The following is a 22,358-nucleotide window of genomic DNA, read 5'->3' as shown; positions in this document are numbered from 1 at the left end:
GTACAGACATATACATTGTACATACAAATTTGTGAGCATTTGACTTTTCGGACAGATAATCGAGGAACCACTCCACGTTCAATCTTTACTCTTAGTCATAAAATGGTCAAACATCCAAAGTATACAATGTAGCATGAAGCCAGGAAATCCACTTTGTTTTTACAAATTTATTGCAAGAATTTATACATACGCTTGTCTTCCACATACACTGTATTTCATGCATATACAATGTCATTTTGCCACTGTTTTTGTTCAGATGATATATCTATGGACCTGAATTTCAAATAAATAATTCACACTTCCAAGAACTGTGATATCAGTCTATTGTAAACAATGTCTTCAGTTCATAAAAACATATCTTTAATTGAAGTGGTCTGAATCTGTAGCCTTGTGAAAGAGTGTTGTCTCCTAGAGATAATCTTAGTCTGGTAGATTTATTCAGCTACAGAGATTATACTTAACCCGTTGAGGACGGACTGATTTTGCTACAATACGCATTTTCCATAGACACCTGCCCGAGTATACTCGGGACTCGTCCTCAACGGGTTAAAGTTGGCAAAAGAAAGAACACAGGAATCTGTCAAATTTTGTATCATACGAGCGCCACTCCATCTTGTTCAAGGTGAAAAAGAATGTATAACTTTATGGACATTTATTTACATGTAACTTCAGGAAATCAATATCCATATCCAAGTTAGTTCATATCCATACCAAAGTTACTTCATCAATAGACATATTTTACAAAAGCAGTACAGTGTATAACAAAAGTGAACAACAAAACAGCTGCTCAAGGTACTAAATACAATGTAGCCTGTGATACTACACACAAGGTCTTGGCAGTATGGTGCACTGTCTTTGTTGGCACTGAACAAGAGAATAGTATGTTATAAATGTACCAAAAAAAAATACTCGATTGTTTCTGTGACGGTCAAATTAACTATTCCACTTTCAACAGGTAATCATGTACATGAAAGTTCCAAAATATCTACCCAGCATGATGACTGAGACAATACCATTGTACAACACATACAGATGTATATTATGGGTGCATCACACATCCTGTATGTGTGTATTTTTGATAGCATGAAGGTTATTACATGTAGTGTGTTCATATATTCATAAGAGGTGCACAGAATTTCATTAACCTCATCACAAATTTTGATTGACTCATGATTTCATCAACTGAGAACTAGAAGGACATGAACACCCACTTCACATTGGTTACTAGGCCTCTCATTCCCATTAGCAACCCGACTGCATACAATATCATGGACTTTTGAGATGATAGTCCTTAAAGAGTTAATTCTCATCTGGCAGTCAACTTTGGTTTACAGTGCAATCCTGTTATGATGAACACGATTATAATGAACATTCCTTACAAGGCACTCCCATCACAAACACAGTTATAACAAAATTTCGGATACATTCAATGATTACAATTCAGGGCCAAAAAATGATCATCTAGATATGTTCAAACACTTTATTTGTTCAGATACTATGACATTTTCTATATAACAAAAGAAAACTGCTGGTCCCAAGGACTTCAATAGATTGAGAGTTACCTGTATAACAAAGTAAGGATTTTCGCATTGATTCCTTCCAATATGATTTAACCATCTAAATGCTACTTCAGGGTCTTAAAATAAAACATCTTGGCTATATTATGCAGAAACCCCCATTCAGTTTGGTTGAGTGGTCACAGAGATATGTGGATCATTGTAACGCATGTCATGGGTCTAATTCTTCCAAGTTAGACACTGGGGTGCACTTGGAACTGCATAAGGTGTGAACACAATGGACAGAACTTGGAGGGAAGGGATTCCTGAAATGCTCTACAAAACTCCTCATTTCTCTTTGCCCATTGAAGCAAATTGGATGGGGTTTTCTGTGAGATGTGGGCAATTTTAATAGGTTGTAGTTTCATACCCTGAAATTTTTTTTAGATTGATTCACTATTCTTAGAGTTATCATTGTGGAGGGTCCCGTTGTAATTTTTTTTTTTTTTTTTTTTTTTTTTTGGGGGGGGGGGGGGACATAGGGTAGATGTTCTCCAGCAGATGCCTTTACATTTCATGTTGCATTTCATTTTATATACCAATGGTCAAACACTCATGGGGGATTCACTTGCTCCTCTGTTCCTTTGCATGATGGCATGTGTAATTAATTGCCACAAAAGTAGAAAACCTGACATGCAAGCTTTACAAGTAATCACCATTATTAGTCATTATTACAAACATGGTTATCCACTGTGTTTACATGAAGACAAGCTTGGCAAGAAATGGCACTGATCCTACAGAAATCCTAACTTCATTCAACTAGCAGTCAAAGACCAGCTCATCACTAAAAGGCACATGATTAATTATCCATGTGATAATTTTGAATGCATGATTAACACCCAAATAACAAACCACGAATTCAAAGAACATGTATAATCTTCACTTAGTTTTGTTCTAAAAGTAGTGTAATTTCTATTGTCATGTCAATTTGTTAATATTCTCTTTGTCATACACGTAGGCTTACAGCTATCAACAGCAGTACCTTCTTGCATAGATCATTCAGCTATTGCATCAATTGTTGTGCCAAAGCCTTTTTGTTTGTTTGTTGTTTTAAGATCTTGAAGAATGCCTTCTTAAGGAAAGACTTATTATGACTTTGGACACATCAATGAAGGCTGTTTATTGCAATGTCTCAGCTCGGACCAACACTGATCAATGCAATCTTATGGACTTTAGTAGCCGCTTGTTCCTGATTTACACAGAGGCAACTGCACATGAAACAGTGCTTCTGTTGTGTATGAACTGTCTTTAAGCAGCACATCACGTTACGTGGAGAGAGTTTATTTCACATACGCCTTGTAAGAATATTTCCAGGGATTGGGTTTGAGGTGGGGCTCCTTACTGGATACCAACACTTGGGTGGGTGTGGCATAAGGCACCATTGGTGGCTGGTACATGTGGGTAGTGCTGGTGGGTACGTCAATGAGACCCTCCTCCCGCTCTGGGAAGGTACGAGGAAACCGGCGGTGGGATGGAGGGTGTCTGGTTGGCTTGCCTTCGTACTCAGCCTGATAGTCTGTCTGGTAACACCTGTCCGGTGAGTTCCACGTCACAAAGTCCTTAGAGTTGTGCTGCCTCTTGGATCCATGCTCAAGGCGCTTTCCCAACCCCTGCAAACACATCAAAGATAAATTTTCATAACATTTTGAAGATTCTTTTCAATATGACATTAGATTGTTTATTCTCAATGCAGCTGACTAATAAAACCATTGGCTCATGATCTTAAATACAAAACTGTGCCTATTTGATAGATATCTAAGTAATGAATTAAGTAATGTACACTCTTTTGTCAATGTGGTAATTATGCTTTGATTTTGTTTTTTGTCCTGTAGTTTTCGGAGTACTGCAATTTGCTCTTGAGAAAAAATTTTGTGGATTCATCAGAAACATTACAATGTTGGGTTAAATTTTTTCAAGAAATGTGAAGTTTTTCATCTGATAATTCCACTCTATACAAACTTCCACAATGTATGTAGCATATTACTGCTCAGCATTGACACTTTTTTTACACGAGCAAAATTAATCAAATCAAAACACCAGTGCTTCATGGATAATGAAACTGCTTTGACTGATTTAGTGGCCTTCATATGCAATATTTACCCCAAATAATAGTACCACTAGAGTGGCCTTCAAATGACAAAGGGTGACTGTTAAAAATGTTCTTTTGATTATTGCAATTGGCAGTACACTTCAAATAATGGATTATACACTCAATAAGGTTGACAACACGTACCCATAATTACTGTGAATGGCAAATGTGTTCCCAATCTTCATTTGGAACACTGTTGAGAATTTCTAGGAAAAGTAATAATATGATGTGAACTTACATGACCAAAGTAGACGCCGTGGCTTTGGAAGGAATGCCTGTTGTCGTGCATGGAGAATGGATTGGAATGCAAGTAACTCCGCTGTGTGTGTGGGGTGGGGGGGGGGGGGAGGGAGATACAAAAAACAGCAAATTATGATTATGATGATTTTATTACATTCACAAGATGGAGAATCCATGAGGAAATCACAACCATCCACAGTAACTCGCATGATTTGTCTTTCCCCCATAAAGCTCACTAATCCAATTCATCCCTCCAATTCATCAACAGGACAGAGCAACTGACAAGGTAAATGCAGTTCTATTGTAGCCATTTTCATACTCGACGATAATGAAGGAAATATTGTAGTCCTTTTAAGTTAACAACACTGAATTTCTTAGAGCCGAACTACAAAGAATCCTTTGTGTCTCTACCCTATAGCTTTCTGTTGCGCCTGGAGTATGCAGATATGCAAACCTCAAATATGCACAGCTTGAATTCTCTGGTTTGTTGTCCCTATTTGCCAGTGATAAAGAATCCTTACAAAAAAATCTAATTTCTGTATCCAGATGATGATCTTGATTACTACCAAAATTTACCTTTACTCATCTGTTTCTTGTATCATTATCAATTTCTGTGTAAATTTCATCCAAATCCAATTACAAATTTTTTAATTATTTTGCAAACTGACAGACTAATCAACGCCAGCAAATAAAAAAAAAACAAACACAAAATAACACGTATGAACCTCCTTGGTGGAGGTAGTAACCTTTGATGGAGGATTTACCTCAGAGAGGTCATTGTAAGGCTGCGGAGGGGGTTGAGGTTTGTGCGAGACGTCTTCATTGAACTTGGTACTCAGCATCAATCCTGTTGTCGTGGAGGTGTCTCTCATTGAGGGCACTGCTGACCAGCCTCTTGTTTGGAACTGGTTTGGGAAAATTTAACAAATAATAACATTTAATATTCACATTAGTCGTAACTGTACTTGGTACCTGTCATCAATGACTTCTCTATTCACTTGTTTTGGATTTCAGATCAATTCGTCAAGCAAATGTGACAGACAGATTCAATAAGGGCATAAATTTGAGTATCCGATGTCTGTCACATGGACATTACAATTTTGAGGAAGAGACAGAAAATATTTAAAACATTTTCTGCCATTTAAGATTTACATAAAAACCATTAGAAATCCACCCCACATGTATACGCTTAATATAAACGACAAAAATGTACTGATCACCATCATGACATTTAATATTTTGCAAAGTCTTTTTTTTTTCTTCTACTTAAGTACAAGTAAATGATAATCCGAAACAAAACAGTTGATTGTCAAGGTCATAAAAGATTTACTTTGGTTTCATGAATTTACCTTACATTTTGCTCAAATGAATTGACAACTTGCAGCTTCATACAGAACCATCAATGTGTACTATTTCATTGAAAAGCACGAGTTTCATAAATCTGATTTAATTTGATTTTATAGTATAAGATAATTCATCAAATGGAAAAGTTTTAACAATCATTGTTTGATAATGTTAGCTGTGACGGGAACTAAATAACTCAACACTAATTGAAATGGTTATTTCCTGAGTTGCTACCACAGTTGCTGCCATTACTGCAGCTTCAAATAGTTGCAATTTTGTTATGAATTGGGATCCTTGTCTACTGGGCTCCTTTTTACAATTCTAAAGTCCAGAACAGTAGGAAGTAATTCCATGTATTACCTGTAAAAGTTGTTAGTCTTGCTTGGAATCCATTTAAAATGTTTCATCTTTGGTGTCATAGTGCAAAAACATCTCCAGCTATATTCAAATTCTGCCAATAAAATGTCTCTAACATGGCTTTTCAAGTGTTCCGCACTTTTTCTTTCTTTTTTTTAAATACCGTCAGATTTAACGAATCTGGTGAGAATTTGAGGCAATGTGTAAATTATACATACCCAGATGCCATCTTCACTGGTGGAGGGGGCGTGTGCTCGTGACTTGGGCATGCTTGCAAGCACAGATCCTTCTGGCGACAAGTCAACAGGGTTTTTTTTTCAAAAGGTTGCTCAGTGATGCCAAAATAGCTGTGAAAAGTAGAATGATACAGCATTTTCATTAGGTCGGAAGAAATACATGAACATTAACCCCGTTGTGGGGCGCTGTAACACATACTTCTTGGGGTCGCTGCGCACTGTTGCGTATACATGAATACATTGCATGTACTTCGAGATCTGTAAAAAAATTTATCATTTCAAATATCAGTTTGAACAAATTTACAAAGACATGAAGAGTTCTGTACTTCAAGTTGTGTTCTCACTTCTACATTTAGAAAGATTCTCTGCTCTGGCTCTAGACTGCAGCTGTAGTTCTGGATTTGAGTCTACCAATGAGTCACATATCATTGCCATGATCGATGATGGAGTAACTTAGTTAGAACTGTGCCTGTGTAGCCTAGGTCTAGTCTTTAAAAAAAAAGGGGGAAAAAAAGAAAAAAAGAATTAAAAGCATAAGATGCACTTAGGCAAAATATTCTCCAGTTGTTGAAGACCTAGACCTACATCAATTCTTGCAAACAAATCCGCTACAGATACCCTTCCTTTATAGATGCTACCAATACATCAACCCGGCCCGCAACGCTCCGCCTTGGCCGAGAGCTCCGGGCACCAACTATCAACACCCGGTAAGTGGCGCGGCGGCGATGTTCCGCACATACATGTAATAGCTGCCAAAGTTTCTCGTCATAATATCGTCAAACTTTCCAGACTTTACGAACTACGAACCTTTCAAAACTTACCAAACAACTTTTCAAATATTTGGTGCAAATTCCTGTTTACACAGTCCGACTCAGTGCTTAATCATTTGTTCCAAACTGGGATTTCTCCTCGACATTGTCTGTGACACTTTTAGTGAGGTTTCACGCGCCTTATTGTATGCTTGTTAAACACGCCTACGTCACAATAGTAGACTCGCCATGGTAACGTGTACACAATGGGGGCTCTTCCAGAGATACGAGTACACGTTGCGGTACACAGTCCGTGTTGTGCAGCGGAGCTGCCGATCGAGCGAGCAAAGGCGAGAGAACTCGGAAGTAGAGCGACGAAGCGTGAATTTCTAAATTCGGGGAACAAGGATGGCTAGATGCAGACAAACGAGATGCAAATGGCAAAGATACGGGCGATATAAGGTATGGGAACCTCTCGATCATTGGAAATAATTTTAAAACAGTGCACTTCAGCACCAGATGACAGCTTGTTCATGTTTTAGCTAGATTTTTTTTAAAACAAAATTAATACCAAACTACTTAATTATTTTGTACGTGATGTATACGTGTGTGTGTACAATGTGTATGTGCGTACAGATTGCTCGAGTTTCTAAATTCATTTCTAAATTCTAAATGCATAATTAGGCATAATCATGTACATTTTAAATGCCTTTCGAAATGTCTTGTCAGCGTGTTTGCACTATTAGATATATTATCATCAGTATTATTGTAATCATTGTTTACCGGTACCAATTTCGCTAGCATTGTGTGTGTTTATATATTCGTTTCATTTTCGTTTTTTGTTTTGTTCTTGTTTTTCTTTTTATCATGAATGAAATTCAGAGAAACCTCTGTACATGCATAGCTGTTGCCTCTAGGCTCTAGTTGGTACAACTTGTAGCATTATACGGATGTATTAATTCATTGTATGGAAGTGAACTTGTCTATCAGAACGGAACACGCATGCCAAGGCTTCAGAGTCGACAGCACACATTTTGTTGTAATGCAATACAAAGATACTGCACGGTACAAACAAACGAATTCAAGAATGCCTTAGTTTATACACATCGACAAATTCCAAATTTTACGAAGGGTATGACTACCTATAATGAGCAACACGTATCAAAGGTACACACACGCTTTGATTTGCGTGGAAACATAATGTGTACATGGTACAATGTATTCGGTGAAGCAGGCCCAGGGAAACCCCATTTTGGCAGCCAAAGACGATCATATTCGTACTAATCGGTTTGCCAGCACGAAACACAACAACTTAAGTAGGCCTAAGTGCCTGTAATCCTTATACATGAACTACCAGGTATACTCGAATCCAAATTTCACAAAACGACTTCTCTTCTCTCAGCGTGACACTTTATATATATAGTGCATGAGGCTGAATGCACTATAACAATATAAGCACCGACAAATTCTGAATTTGCCCCGAAGGCCAGTTATATTCAATGAGGCCGCAGGCCGAATTGAATATAATTGCCTGAGGGCAAATTCAGAATTTGGAGGTGCTTGGTACTTGTTATAGTGCAATAAGATGTCATGCACTATGTGATATATAAAATAGCATACATACCCAGGCAAGATAAGCCTAGATCATTTCTAACAGTTACACGTGTCTACACAAGCAATAATACCAGTTTCTTTGAACCTGTGTAGACAAAATCCTGAAGATCCAAAGTCAACTATAGAGTCTAGGGTCTACGTGGTTATATCTAACGTTTTCTAGGCCCTACGATAGGTTAGGTCTAGGGCCCTAGGGGCCCTGGCCTAACGTTTTTATACTAGATCTACGTACACTGTACGGTACTGTACGTCACTTACGAGCGACAGAGCTACAGTAGTTAACACTTGACCCTACAATAGGTCTAACACTAGCTACCATGCATCTAACAGTAACACTAACAGTAACACGTTAGACGCCCTACTTACTGCACTGTGGGTCCAGGACCAGGACTAGATGATGTTTTGTAGGATTAGGGATCTACTGGATTTAAACACAAGGCTCGTGCCAGGCCACATTGCTGCACATGCGGATTCCGAGAGTGTGTTGTGAATGTCGTAGTAAAGTTCATAGCGTAGCGTGATCAAAGAGCGCTTAGCGTATACTGTACACACCACACGCTGCCCATTTCCACGGTGCACTTCCGCGTAGAATGTACGGAGAAAGCGGCACAAATCTTGGGTTGACTTGCTCAGTAATATCCGTCGGATTGATTCTTTTTTCAGAACAGTAGGAGTCCAAAATTCGTAGGGCGTATTTGATGGCATCCTTTGTGTCCTTATTGTCTAAGATACTGTTTATATAGATCAGTCTCTTTAAAAGTAGGGAACCTGTTCATTTCAGCTTCCATGTTTAAATCTACCGCTGAAAGTCTGGTCCCATCACATAGCCAGCCTGCGAGAATTGAGAATAACGATAATATCGAGCAAAACATATCGTGGTTGTGGCGCAATCGTGTTGATAAGGTGCGGGATTCAAGTACTCGATGATTAAAATGAGGGAGCAAAAACCGATATCAAATCGATAGTGGGTTATCGTTTGCAATCGTTATATTTTGCGTGCACTATAACTTTTGTCGTGCACTGCCGGCCTGTATCATAAGTATGTATGCTATTTTATATTGTCTCTTAAGCCACGTGAACGTGCAACTTTATAGTGCACCTATCGTGACAGATGGGCAAGAGCCAATCAGCTGCGAGCAGGGGCGTCCATCCGTTTTCAGGATGGGGGGGGGGGGTAAAACTTGGACAAAACAACCCCATCAAAAACAATACAAAATAATCTCGGGCAACTGCCCGCCCCCAGGATCGACGCCCCTGATGACTGCGAGCGTTCATTTTCAGACTATTTACGAGGTGGTTGTGATTAAGTGATTTTTAAGTCAAACAGTGATTCTCCTGATGTTATGGGCATGGGGAGTTGGCATACATTCTACGGACATTAACAAACACAAGACACAAAGATAGTGCTATGTATTAATCAAACAGAACTACGCTAAGAAAGCGAGAAATTTAATTTTCTGTTGTCAATACATCGGGAATGAAAGTTGAAAACACAACACAGTAGCAGTCGATTAAAGGGATACTATAGTTTTGGTTGAGACCTAACTTCAGGTTTCTAATATTTTTGTCTTATGAACGGCATGTGTTGTTTTGTTTTGTTTTGCTTTTTGTTCAGTATTATTGCCTAAAAGGCAATTCAAGTGCAGTTGAAAGTTGGTCTGAAAAGGACTACAAAATTGTTAAGCACACCAATGAAAATTTGATCAAAATCAGATGAAAAATTAGGAAGTTATGAAATTTTGAAGTCTCGCTAATTTTCAGAGAGCACTTCTTGAACAATCAACGTGGTCGATATGAGCACCGGTACATATACATGCAGCAATAGTGTAGTGACAGTGTAATCCCCTCAGAACTTGCAATAGACTTTGTACATAGGTTGTTTGTTTGTTTGTTTTTTTAATTTCCCGTTTTCCAAACGCAATCACGCTCCAGTCTCAAATCCTGATATATCGAAGTGATAATTATTCTGAAGTTATTCAATCAAGAATAACTTTGTTTCATACTTTAATGACATTGAATTATGTCATTTTTTTATTCTGCACACGATTAATGTGAATTTGTGAGGTGATGACATCCTGAGCTCAATCACTTGTATATTCATATCAACTGTAGGAGAACTGCTTTGCAGAAATTAGCAAAACTTCACAATTTCAGTACGATTTTACCCTTTCTTATCAGACTTACTAACATAACTGGACTGGAATTCCTCTTTCAGAGAGTGAATTAAAAACAAGTTATAATGGCACGAAATCATGATTAGGTTTCACACCCACTAAACAATTTCCTCCTGAATCTACACCAACAAATTTCTCTGATACAAGTACATACCCAAGCGTATCCGGGCAATTACCCCCAGAAGGCAATTACCCCCCCCCCCCCCCACCCCGCTAAATACTGGTTAGTGGTAAGGTTAGAGTAAAGATTAGGGTTAGGTTTAGGGTTAGGAGTTTGGGTTAGGGTTAGGATTAGGTTCAGGATTAGGATTAGGGTCAGGGGAAGGGTCCGGGTAATTGCCCAGGGGGTAATTGCCCTAGACCCATACCCAAGGTATTCAATGGCTTCCATGTTTGCTATCCGAGTGAAGAAACTTGTTTTGACATCAATTCTTACCTAAGGGAGGGGTGGGTGGAGAGTGAGGGTCTGTTTAGTCTCTCCTATGGGATCGTTATGGGCAGGTTTTCCCCTTTTTCACTTTACACACACACACAAATGTATGACTTTGCTGAAACTGCGCACACGGAAATAAAGCCATCAATAGGTCGACAAAAAGAAACCATGTCAAGCCTCTATGTCGGATGGATTTCGTGGAAAATCCATCCTCATCAGTGATAGGTCACAAGTTATCACCATCATTTTATGTAGGTTTTCTGCATTGATATCTTTAAATAATCAAAGCTTCAAAATCCGTCAAAGCTTCGAAGCGAAAGGTGAGGGGACCTGGAATGTTGTGTTGTATTTACACTTCTTATAGGCGGAAGAAACTCGGGGGTGAATCAAAGTCTTCGTTAGTGTCAGAATAGGTGGAAGTAATTTCTGACTTCTCAGTAGATGTTACAGGTAGGGAAGAGTACTGTCATGGAGACGCCGTGCCTTGAGGTGAAGCCAACGTCTTTTATAGTAAGTGGATTCGGGTCGGAGTACGCCATCATGGGAAAGGCATCATCCCGCCTTTGCACGGTGATTGTGCCCGCGCGATATGTGATCCGGAAGTAAATAAATTGGTTCTCGTCTAGGGGCACGTCTAGGGGATGGTGGTCGAGTCGGACCTCCCCTTGACACAGCTTGCAGCGGCGGATCACGGTCTTCCGGTTGCCATGCCCGCCAATCACTGGAGTAAATCACGAAGAAAGAACATCAAAACTTAATGGTATACACTCACAGCCTTTTTTACTGTAAAATCCGATAATGGTCGTAACTCGTTGAAAACTTATGGACGAATAACTTACAATTACTTCGAGCTGTGAAATTCCGTATTTTATTATTTTTGAAGATAATTCAGTAACATACCTCTCTATGATATTAATTATAATAGGAACAGAACACGCGACCTATGTCCTATGAATGGCTAGGAACAAAAGTTTATCACACCCTTTTGAAGCTGCCATAAGCGATACCTTGTTCAACGCTGGAGAAAACACACACACACACATACACTTTTATGAATATAGTTTCAACCGATTGCGAAACATGAGCAGAAATCTCTGTACTAAAACAATGTGCACAATTCCTTCTTACCACATAAGCATTGAGAATTAGGGCTTCTGGGACTAACACTGGACAAAGGCTTTCTATAAGCTCAGTCGGGAGCACCGGTCTAGCAATCCGGAAGTCTAGGGTTCGAATCCCGACGGAATCCCATTTCCTTAGCTCTACTTTTCATAAATAAATTTATTTCTGGTCAGTTTCCCTTAGTTTTCGTTTAAGACAATGGCTTACATATCTCATAGAACCATCCATCTAATCCATCATTGGCGATGGTAGGCGAGAGACCGATCATGACATTGCTGGAAGCCCGGGCCAGGAACTCCAAATCGATGTCATTACTGTTATGATCAGGAACGAGCGGGAGGTCGTAGCGGTATTTGTACCTCGGTTTGGTCTCGAATACTACGTTGCCTGGTTTGCGAAAATGATAACAAATTGAGTAAAAGGTTTAAACCTTGATACCACCTTCTAAACTCCCTACATGTGTCAAATAGAGCAGACAGTATTATGCTAGCCACGAAAGGAGGCCACAGAAATCAGTAATCATGGGACAAACGGTGTGAGTTCCGTTCAGAGGGTAACGGCAATGGGATATAATGTTTTGCCTAGGGCCAGTAGGGGTATACCGCATATGCTTTTGAGGGATTCGATCGAACCGTTACTTATGAGAGTGTAAAGAAAACAATGATCCTCGCCAAGATACTTGACTAAAGCGGGTTACGTTGTTTGTTGTTGTTTTTTGTGACGGTGTTTTTTGTGACAGTTCCCTTTTGTATTCGGGTATAACAATCTGATCATGCTCGACATGTATGTTGATTCACCAGTCTAACTAGTTTCCAGAGTAAGTTTTCCCCTCTTCTCCTGCTGCTTTCCTTAATTCATTGGAATGTCATCTACCCCAGGTGACTTCCCACTGCGAATTTCTTTGAGAGTCTTTCCTAACTTTCCTACCTCTGATCTCATTTGCATTTGGTCAAATCAGGTTGGTTGTACACATAGACCACTGACAAAGTCTGATAGTGATACCACATGATACGGCCTTATACACTGGAGGGCCTATGTAAGGTAAGGCTCTCACAAAGGGCCTTGTCATTTTACCTCAGCATTCCCAGGCATCACTGGTATAACTGGGTTGAAGGGGACATGCTGGATGAAACATGATGTAAAAGATGTTTGAATAGCAACTCTTGCTGGAATGGCAACTTCACATAGCAACAACCAATCAGGAAGCTTGATTCTTGTCGTTACCATGACAATTGCTATTCCAGCAAGAGCTGCTATGATAGTAACTTTTTATGAAAATGGGGCCCTGGTCCACGGATGCAGGCGTTGGTTGCACTCGAACCCGAGATATTCTATTCAAAAGCCCAGAGCATTATTCAGTATACGTTAGTGCTCCTCTTTGCCTTCAAAGTAGCAAGGAAAATGAATTTGCGACTAAAAGTAGGCCCCGTTGGTGGTTGATGCTTGTTTTCTCGATGCATACCTACAAGGATTCCCTTAACTGGAAACTCGAACGTGGCGTCGTTGTGTGGCCCGCTGGAGTAGGCGATGGCTCGCACGGCGATCGGCGTTTGGTCTTGGTAGATCAAGAATGGGATTTGCTCCACGTCCGTGAACACTTTGATGAGACCACGGCGGTATCTGCGACGGAAAGAGAGATGATGAGTGAAGAGGAGGCGAGTCTACCGGCTAGGGATATTGCATTCTGTTTCTGAAGTCGGAGTGGGTTTTATACCCTTCCCCCGCCGTTCCCCCTAAGACAGCCTACATGTGGATTTTGAATGATTCCATGTAGGGCCTACCACCCTATCTAGATAGAAAGTCTTCCAACAATTGTTGATGTCATAAAAGTTCAAATAGGCACGAAGAATTATATTTGTCATATCGAGTGCTAGGTTGATACATGTGACAAAATGTGAGGATGTGTGAAACTCCGTTTGCGTTTTTGTTTGTTCGGTTGTTTGTTGTTTTGTTGTGTTGTTGTTGTTGTTGTTTTTAGATACCATGGATCAGAGTAAGATAACTCGCGAGCGCACTTAGGTTTTGTACCTAATGAAGAACTTCGTTTGGCTCCACTCATTAAGAATCTGGGGCGTGGAAGCTGTTTGAAGGGCGGGGCAGCATTCCACAGCGTTGTTACATCGTCGAATTTCGGATTCTGTATTGGACGAGCTACCAATAACTGTAAAAAAAGAAAAAAAAAATCATACGTAGGAAATCACTACCGGCAATTTTAAGCACACTCTACTCTGAACATGGAGAATCCAATAATCAAGTTCCATAAGATCTGGGTGAAACATAGATTAATACCATATGATAGCACGTATACTGCTCACAAAGAATACGGCGATTATAACGGGGCTTCCTTTTGTTTTAAGAAGAGACTGGACATTTTGAAATGTATTTTCCAGTTGATGTCAATAGGATACTGAAATTTATGGCTCACGAGGGACAATATAAATCGATTTAAGAATCACCCTAATGCACGTTTTGCGGATAACGGACAAAATCTGAGTAATCATAAGAGTGTGTACTTCTGGTTGTGTTAAAAAAACAGTATACACATTGATAAATTGTGAATATAGGAGATAAACATGGACACTAATATATTTTCCGTAAATCTAGTATGTTTAATATGGAAGTATGATAGTGAGCTGCATACGTAAATGAAAAAGGAAATGATTAAGGTACCCAACTTATACATGAAAATGGTGCAACACAGGCTGAACTACACACACACATACACACACACACACACATATATATATATATATATATATACATATAAAGCTGATTACTGCAGATAGTTCAGTGGTCAATATTGATGTCGACATTATGTTACGCTCAGCTCTTGAAGCAAAATTGACTTACGACCATTTTGGCGACCTTGGCTATAATATACGTGTACCATATTCTGTCGCACTGTTGTGGCTCCTCATGTTACGATTAACTGTTATAGGCTACTACATTTCTTAGGCAATGGACTCTCTTCTACGTTGAATTGTTTCAAATTCAAACAATTCCTCTATATAAGAAGGAAAAATGTGTTGCAAGGTTTCTCCGACATATTGGGACCCCCTAAAAAGGGTTTCCCCAAACCGACCTATCTCATAAGCTGCGTCATTGTCGGCCAGCCCGACCTCGGAGGCCAGAAGAATGCGGGCATCAGCCAGGGCTTGGACGTAGAATTCAAACTCGAATTCCATCGCAAATTCGACTGGTATCACAGGTAGCGTGTAGTGGTAGGAGTATGTGCTGTCCACGTGGTATATCAAGGAACCTGGGTCGAGAGAGGGAGATGAGAAACCAGGCAGACGTGAAAGAAACAGAAATACGGACTTAGAATTCGATAAACTGTACGGCATAATCCTCCATGAGTGCAATAAGAGAGCGAGAGGAGGAAGAGGGGTGACGGAGGAGCGAAGGAGAGAAACGGGCGGATACATGAAGACGGAAAATCAGAGTCGGACAGGCACGCAGAAAATTTCGATGGCCAAGTAGTCGTAAAAATAGCATTGTAGATGTATTACAAAGGTCTCTCCCAACAGTAAGTTGCTTCTGTGGAGTTCGCTAACCCTTAAAATTGGGACATCTTTTTTTTTTCCCTTTTTTTTTTTTTTTTTTTTTTTTTTGGTGGTGGTCGGATATGACAACGTATCAACACCTTTATTTCTATTTGTGCAGAACTTCTTCGTTCTCAGTGCACAAATTCACGAGAGAAACGTTAACTGTCGTAGTTGTTTGCGAATACCATCCCTAGTTTTGTTTTGTTTGGATTGGTTTGGTGTTTCCGGTGAACGCTACAAACATGACAGCTTACAAAATGTGTAAAACCAGAGTACTTGCAGAATATTACGAAATTGCCTTACAGTAGTGTAATATTGCACATATAAATAATACTATCATTCGTCTTTAAAGAAGTTTTGCCTCTGGATCAGTAATTCTTACAATAATCATCCAAAGCGGTATCCAGAGGCAATATACTACATGTACTATTGTTTTCTTATGACGACGACGATGATAACTATGGTTATTACCAATGTCTCGAGACTCCCATTTTTCATCAGACATTAAATTATTATCTCTCTTATAGGACTCTTCTCCTTTGAGTGTTTGCCAAACAGATACAGTGTATGGTACCAGACAATTTCTGTGAATCATCATCACTATCATATATCCATCATCATTAAAGACATCATTCATGAAAGTTCCTTTCCTCAATTGCATGATCACTATGTACCAAGTCCCTCATCAAAATTTGCGGAAATGAAAAGGCCAAAGGGTGAGGGGAAAGAAAGGTGCCTACAGAAATAAACGAAGACTGCCAGAAGTGCGAAGTATAGATAGAACTCCGCGGAGAATCGCTTTAGAGACAGATCAGATCCCATATAACCCTTCAATTACATGATGTCCATTTAAAAACTCAGACGAAAAAAGTTTGATTAATTTCATAGACAAACTTCAAGCTTTTCTTATTAACGTGAAGGAGAGTTTTGAATGTCGGTAATTACCACAATTTGAGTCGACATAAGACTTCGGGAACCACCAGTTTCCCACACTGCCGTGCCAAGTGCTTAATCCTATCTCATGAATTGTCAGCATAGTTGGGTCTTTCCACTCGATGTAAGGGGAGCTATCCCCTCCTCGGCCGGCCTGCTCGGAGAAATTATGGTGGTGCAGTGTCATTAATTAGACAAGACGTAACATAATGCACTAACAACGCTATGTAAATGAGCGCTACTTCATTTCAGACGTATTATGTGCAAAAAAAAAGAAAGAAAGAAAGAAAGAAAGAAAGAAATAGTCTGGTTGAAATGATGAATAAAAACCATGGATATCAATAGTCTGAATCTACCTGTTCTTCCGCAGGGTTTCCTCATAATTTGATTAACCTTTTCAAAAGAAGTATGAAACGCTTACATCGATATACAAAAACAAAAACAACACAAAGCCGACTGAAATGATTTATGTTAAATGACGTCACTGACCTGGACGAGGCCGACATCGTGGTCATAGGCAATCCAGAATGCGCGCGCTTTGTCGAGAATGACGGCGTCCGGCATGAGAGCCCTGGCCATCTCGGTGCAGCTGTCGCCAACGCACTTCCTGATTGACACATAGTTATTCCTGTGCGCGCCGAAAACTGAAAATCAAACATTATGTTAACGTTAAGTATAACGTCTTTACTCAGCTAACACACTTCTTTCATAAAACATTTTAATCAAATCATTGTGTCATATACACCATATAAAAGTTTATTTAATAGCTAACAACCTGGTAGGAATAATACAAAGGGACACTACATGCAGAGTGAACACATTGATGTTTGTCCTACAAGACACAAAAGTAAAAATCGCAGAAATTGACATTTTGTCGTTCATTTGCAAACAACCTTTAAGATAGCAATGATAACAGAAGACCAATTTAACACAAGGAGAGACATGAATGTAATAGCAAAAATAAGTTTTCGTCCCCTTGTATCTCTTTATATCCTCAAATTGGGAAACTGAAGGGGAAAATAAGAGTTTTCTGTCGAATCTTACTTCAGATGACACAGGAGGTAAGCCGCAAAGGTGATAAAATGGACAGACTAATTTTTTTTTTCATTCTATGATTTATGAATTTTAGAATTCATGAGACAAATTCAAGAACCACATATCATATGTATTTGATTTGAAATTTCTACCATTTTTATCAATATTACCTCTTTCTTGCCATTTAGATTTTGATTTCACAGAAGACTCTTAATTTTCTCTATTATTTTTTTTTTCGCATTTCATTATCTTTGCGGGCTACAAAGTCATTTTAGAGATCATAGAATGATTTTTGAAATTTAATTTGTATTCCTTATTGTTTTGAATTTTCTTTTGTAGTCGTTACATGGAAGAGCACATACGCATGAATGACAACTTGTCCATTTTTGCAATTTTAACTTTTGTGCTTTGGAAGAGAAAAACGAATGTGTTCACTCATGCGTAAAGTTTGCCTTTTTTTATTGACCTAAAAGGTTGACAGCCAATTAAATGACCTTTAACATGGTATATGAAACATTGATATTTAGTCAATTTTTCTATGAAAAATATGAACTTGAAAAAGTGTTCAGGCCCCTACTTTTTTTTTTTTTTTTTTTTTTTTTTTTTTTGCTGTGTATGACTATTTGAAACGCCTGGAAGATGATACTGCAGAAGATGAAGAACACTACTTTTTAAGAAAGAAGGGAATAAAAAAAATCATTTCAAGAACTGTGCTATTTTAGTCATAGCTCGTCGCTATTCTCGATTTTTTTCTTTAATTGTTTCTGATCTTTTATCACTGCAATTTCATAAATTCTAGTATGATACTCAGTAGCTGTTTCAAAATTATTTGACTAAATTCAATACATGTATATATTAAAAAACTGCTTCGTAAAGCGGCTGAAAGATGATTGTATTGCGCTTACCAATATGATACGTGTCGATACGATTTGAGGCTTGAGCCAAGATGACGTGGGCAGCACTCTCCGAAATGACCCGAAACCTGAGGAAAAATTTCTGAGCAGTTGCTTCCGGCAGAGGCGGCAAAACGTCGAAGTAAGACTGCTCGGTGGGTTCGGTTACGAGGTGAATGCTCGACCACTCACCCGTATCGAATAACAGGTCGGCATTTTCGAAATCGATGACTGCGTTGCGGAACGTAGCGCATTATACAGGTAAATAAATAATAACACGATATTACACAATTACCCACGGCAGTTTTTTTTTTTTCTTGTTTGTACTGAAACTGTACGTAGTTAGACCATAGAAAACATTACCATATGCACAACCAGAAGAGACAAGTAAACAGGTGGATAAAGACGAGGTCAGACATGACTTCTTTTCAATTTTGCATCAGAATTCAAAAACACCCGGTTTGTTTGTTTGTTTGTTTCATATTCCATCTGAGAAAACGGCTGGATTGTCCATATTCAGCTGCACTATCTGGTCTTTCATGGGGCCCAGTTGGGTGTGAGGCGGGACCACTTCACCGGGTTAAACATCCTGCTCTTTGCGATGAATGAAGGAATGGAGCGGAATCTTTTGTTTTACGGGCATGAGGTATGACTTTCTTACACACGGGAACTCTATTTCATGTCCCATCAGAGGGACTAAATGTTTTGCCTCTTACTAGTAGAGGGGACGATTACACACAACATTGCTCAATTTGACCCAGTCACAAATTGAAGGTGTATTGTAGTGGTACACCAACCTGTAGGCAGAGATCTACTACTAGAGTTTTAGTAGATAACAGTAAAGATGTAGGGCCTACTTTGAATTGGGCTATGGTCTAGAAGTTTTAGAACAGTTATTAATCTAACTTGAGGCCTAGCGTTACAGTACCGTGGGTGGCAAGTATATTAAGTATATCAATTGTCATTGAGGGAAAAATGGCATGCACCGGAATATAAAGTAGGGCCACTGTTTTGAAGACACATAACAGACCAATCCAGACGTTTTCTACAGACGGTGCACTCCCGTTATAACGTCGGAACGAACACGATCATGTTTAGTATAACGAAATTCCGGGTACACCAAAATAACATGAGACCCCGGGGGTCTCGCGATCGCGCTCACCCGAGTATCGCAAGTTCACCTTACACGCATTCTTGCAGACTCTGAGTCTCACCTCAGAACATTGCAAACTTGTGGCGGGGGGGGGGGGGGGGCAGCTCTGAGAGCTGGGGGCATGGCGTCTATCACACTGGTAAAAAAAAAAAAAAAAAAAAAAAAAAACCTGCTAAGTACATGTACACTGTAGTTAATAGAATGTTGGACTATGTCGTTTTGATGAAAAACAAAATACAATATAAAAACTTAAAGCTCTATCATTTCTGATTCTCCCCAAGAATATTATGAAATTAATTCCTAAATTTAGGTTTGCCCCCCCCCCCCCCCCTCTAGGTTTTATCCCCCTAGGAATGCTACTTGCCAAGTTTGGTGAAAATCAATTGTTGTTTTCAGCAAGAAGGTGAACAAATACAATTCATAAGGTCCCCTTCGGATCCCCCCCCCCCAAAAAAAAGGAGGTTCCTAAATCTAGGAGGTTTGCCGCCCCCCCCCCCCCCTCTAGGTTTTATCCCCCTAGGAATGCTACTTGCCAAGTTTGGTGAAAATCAATTGTTGTTTTCAGCAAGAAGGTGAACAAGTACAATTAAGGTCCCCTTCGGATCCCCCCCCCCCCAAAAAAAAGGAGGTACCCCTGATTCCGCCATGAACAAACTTGAAACTACACCTCACTGTCTACAGTCATCAATGTGCTAACTCAATGTATTAAATTAGCTCTATCATATCTGGTTCTAGAAAAGATTTTTAAAGATTCCTTAATTTTGGGGGGGGGGGGGTTGCCCCCCCCCCCTTGGGGGCCCCCAGATGGGACATGGTGCCCATATGAAGAAATTGAGATCCTACCCCCCTCCCCGGAGTAGGGTGTTGCCTGCCAAGTTTGGTGAAAATCGGTCATTCATGGGGTTCTCAAGAAGACAAAAATGTAAAAAAGTTTACGCACGACGCGTCGTGCCTCGGACGCCGGACGAATAGTGATCGCAACTAAATGTTAGTAGTTGCGAGTTCACTTGAGCCTTCGACTCCGAGTCAGGTGAGCTAAAAATTCAGGCCCCAATACCACCTTCTCAAGCCAAGGGTATGTTTTTTATTGTTTATTTGTTCGGTCACAACGAAATTTCGATAGAACGAAAGAAAATTGCCGGTCCCGAGGACTTCGTTACAACGGGACTTCGTTATAACGGGAGTCAACTGTATACAGTCTGTAGCAGGTTTTAAGGGCCTACTAAGTATATATCTATAAAATCATATGGCATGTAAAGGTCAATACTTTGCATTATAAATCAAAATGTAACCGTGTTAATGTTAGGTAGGCTAAGCACAAGTTCAAGTAAAATTAAAAGTAGACTGCCATTACAGAACGGTATGGAACTAGATTCTAATAGTAATACTATATAGGTGGTCTACCATAGGCCCTATCATTTTGATGTAGATTCTACAGTAGCTCCTAAAATACTCAGATTCCTAACAATCCAACATGGTAAATATAGCTAGTGTCGTGCCAGTAAAACACAAAAGACCTTACTATCGCAATCGATGCCGATGATGAAGCCAGTTACGATGAACAGTAACAGGGAATCTGGTGTCATCGCTGATGTAGGGAGATGGGAAGGAGACCTTTGGGTTGATTTTAATACCGGTACTGCCGAGTACTCTCAAGGAGGCGGAGTGATGACTGGGTGAAGACTGATGTAGTGATGACTCCTGTTGAGGCCTTCGTTTGTTTTTAACCTGTAGTTGTATGGACTATGGTTATTTCAAACGTTAAACCGTATGTAATTTATCACCTTTCAAGTCCACAGTAACGTTAGAGTCTAACGTTACACTTGCCTTGGTACTAGCAAGAGTTCGTCACTGTCCTTAGAGATGATACAGTAACTGAATTGAATGATAAACGTCCAACCGTTAGCATTAAGTAGTTGGTAGAATCCTAACTGCGACCAGCAGCCCCAAACGCGTAGCGTAATGGGCCGCTACGCGTTTCGGGCTGCTGGTCGCAGTAGAATCCTAAAGTTTAATAGACGTGTAACGTTAACGCTAGTGAGGTTGTCGTTATACAACTTATAGTTTGCTTGTGGGGTTGCTCTTAACAGTAACAGTAAATAACACTAACTGGAAACCTAGAACAATGTTAGTATTGTTAGCCTTAACTGTTAGAGAGTTTCTAACGTTAGTCAGATTAGACTAAATCAAAAAGAAGCGTAGTTTATAGGCCCTACGACGTTAGATATTGGTTTCTTAACTCCCAGGATCAAGGATCCGGCCGCTGATGCCCACACCGAGATGCCTAGCGCCTTGCAGCTAACACAAGTTATAGAGCTAACGATGGTAGAGCTAGCGCAACGCGCAAATCCCACGACACGAGTCAGCGAGATTCGACGTTGCTTGGATCGTGGAACACAAAAATGGGATTCAAGTACATCCCGATCCCACTAACAAGTTAGATCTACAAACCCGTGCTCCACTTTCCCGAAGAAAAATACGTCCTCCACACAGACCTCAAAATATATGACAAAGAGATACATACCGGTACATCGATCTTACCAATCTTTGCAAGTGCAAAGTCTACACCAGTACAGTCAGGCGGCATTAAAACGCAGGGTCTACGGGCGCAGCGCGGCGGCAAGGTTCCGCGCGCGAACGTTGTACTATGTCGGTCGCTAAAAACTAACTTGCCATGCATTGGGTGCAGGTGCGCAAACTACTACTAGTACAAGTGTAGTATGAAACGTACGTGCCGACGTACGTGTGCGCGCCTTACGCATAACAGTACAATGTACTCAAGTACTAGTAGTACAACTGTACAGTGTAAACCACAGAGTACCACAGATGATGATGATGATAATGATGATGAGGAGGAGGATGAGTATTCTACTCCTGTGCTATAG

At 39.8% G+C, this 22,358-nt stretch overlaps 3 protein-coding genes across 6 annotated transcripts in view; 1 reads left to right on the top strand and 2 right to left on the bottom strand.

Moving 5' to 3' along the window:
- Nucleotides 1-153: 153 nt before the first annotated feature.
- LOC140241679 (testis-expressed protein 36-like) lies at nucleotides 154-6,768 on the bottom strand. Its single transcript, XM_072321421.1, has 5 exons — nucleotides 6,644-6,768; nucleotides 5,805-5,933; nucleotides 4,650-4,790; nucleotides 3,884-3,964; nucleotides 154-3,166 (listed from the first exon to the last, which is right to left on the bottom strand). Exons 2-5 carry the CDS (start codon nucleotides 5,853-5,855, stop codon nucleotides 2,837-2,839), a joined length of 603 nt encoding a protein of 200 aa, XP_072177522.1. The 5' UTR covers nucleotides 5,856-5,933; nucleotides 6,644-6,768; the 3' UTR covers nucleotides 154-2,836.
- A 144-nt stretch (nucleotides 6,769-6,912) lies between these two features.
- The window catches only part of LOC140241858 (uncharacterized), a 99,418-nt gene continuing 83,972 nt past the window's right edge, over nucleotides 6,913-22,358 (top strand). Inside the window, exon 1 of the mRNA XM_072321611.1 lies at nucleotides 6,913-7,033. The gene's annotated coding sequence lies outside the window, so the exon portion shown is untranslated. The remainder of the gene's footprint in view (nucleotides 7,034-22,358) is intronic.
- Nucleotides 9,257-22,063, bottom strand: LOC140241734 (uncharacterized). 4 transcript variants are annotated; one of them, XM_072321482.1, is made up of 10 exons: nucleotides 22,015-22,063; nucleotides 20,996-21,201; nucleotides 18,333-18,551; nucleotides 16,882-17,036; nucleotides 16,405-16,546; nucleotides 14,997-15,173; nucleotides 13,943-14,075; nucleotides 13,377-13,534; nucleotides 12,122-12,301; nucleotides 9,257-11,513 (listed from the first exon to the last, which is right to left on the bottom strand). In XM_072321482.1, the coding sequence occupies exons 2-10, from the start codon at nucleotides 21,057-21,059 to the stop codon at nucleotides 11,227-11,229; spliced, it is 1,515 nt and encodes a 504-aa protein (XP_072177583.1). In that variant the 5' UTR covers nucleotides 21,060-21,201; nucleotides 22,015-22,063; the 3' UTR covers nucleotides 9,257-11,226. The 4 variants fall into 4 exon arrangements, with proteins under 4 accessions (XP_072177583.1, XP_072177582.1, XP_072177584.1 ...); XM_072321481.1 differs by having other exon boundaries at nucleotides 20,996-21,216; nucleotides 21,998-22,039; XM_072321483.1 differs by having other exon boundaries at nucleotides 21,998-22,018.

This window comes from Diadema setosum, chromosome 18, assembly GCF_964275005.1.
Source record: "Diadema setosum chromosome 18, eeDiaSeto1, whole genome shotgun sequence".
Lineage (NCBI taxonomy): Eukaryota > Metazoa > Echinodermata > Echinoidea > Diadematoida > Diadematidae > Diadema > Diadema setosum.
Note: the sequence above shows the minus strand (reverse complement) of the source record. Positions and strands in the feature narration are given on the sequence as shown.

Excerpts from the sequence above, each read along its gene's own strand:
- LOC140241734 (XM_072321482.1), bottom strand. The coding sequence starts at position 21,059 with ATGACACCAGATTCCCTGTTACTGTTCATCGTAACTGGCTTCATCATC. Across the intron at positions 14,076-14,996 it reads TGACGCAGCTTATGAGATAG|TTATTGGTAGCTCGTCCAAT; the intron begins GTCGGTTTGGGG and ends CTTTTTTTACAG. Across the intron at positions 12,302-13,376 it reads AGTTAAGGGAATCCTTGTAG|GCAACGTAGTATTCGAGACC; the intron begins GTATGCATCGAG and ends TTCGCAAACCAG.
- LOC140241679 (XM_072321421.1), bottom strand. The coding sequence starts at position 5,855 with ATGCCCAAGTCACGAGCACACGCCCCCTCCACCAGTGAAGATGGCATC. Across the intron at positions 4,791-5,804 it reads CCAGTGAAGATGGCATCTGG|TTCCAAACAAGAGGCTGGTC; the intron begins GTATGTATAATT and ends TTCCCAAACCAG. Across the intron at positions 3,965-4,649 it reads CTTACAATGACCTCTCTGAG|CGGAGTTACTTGCATTCCAA; the intron begins GTAAATCCTCCA and ends CCACACACACAG.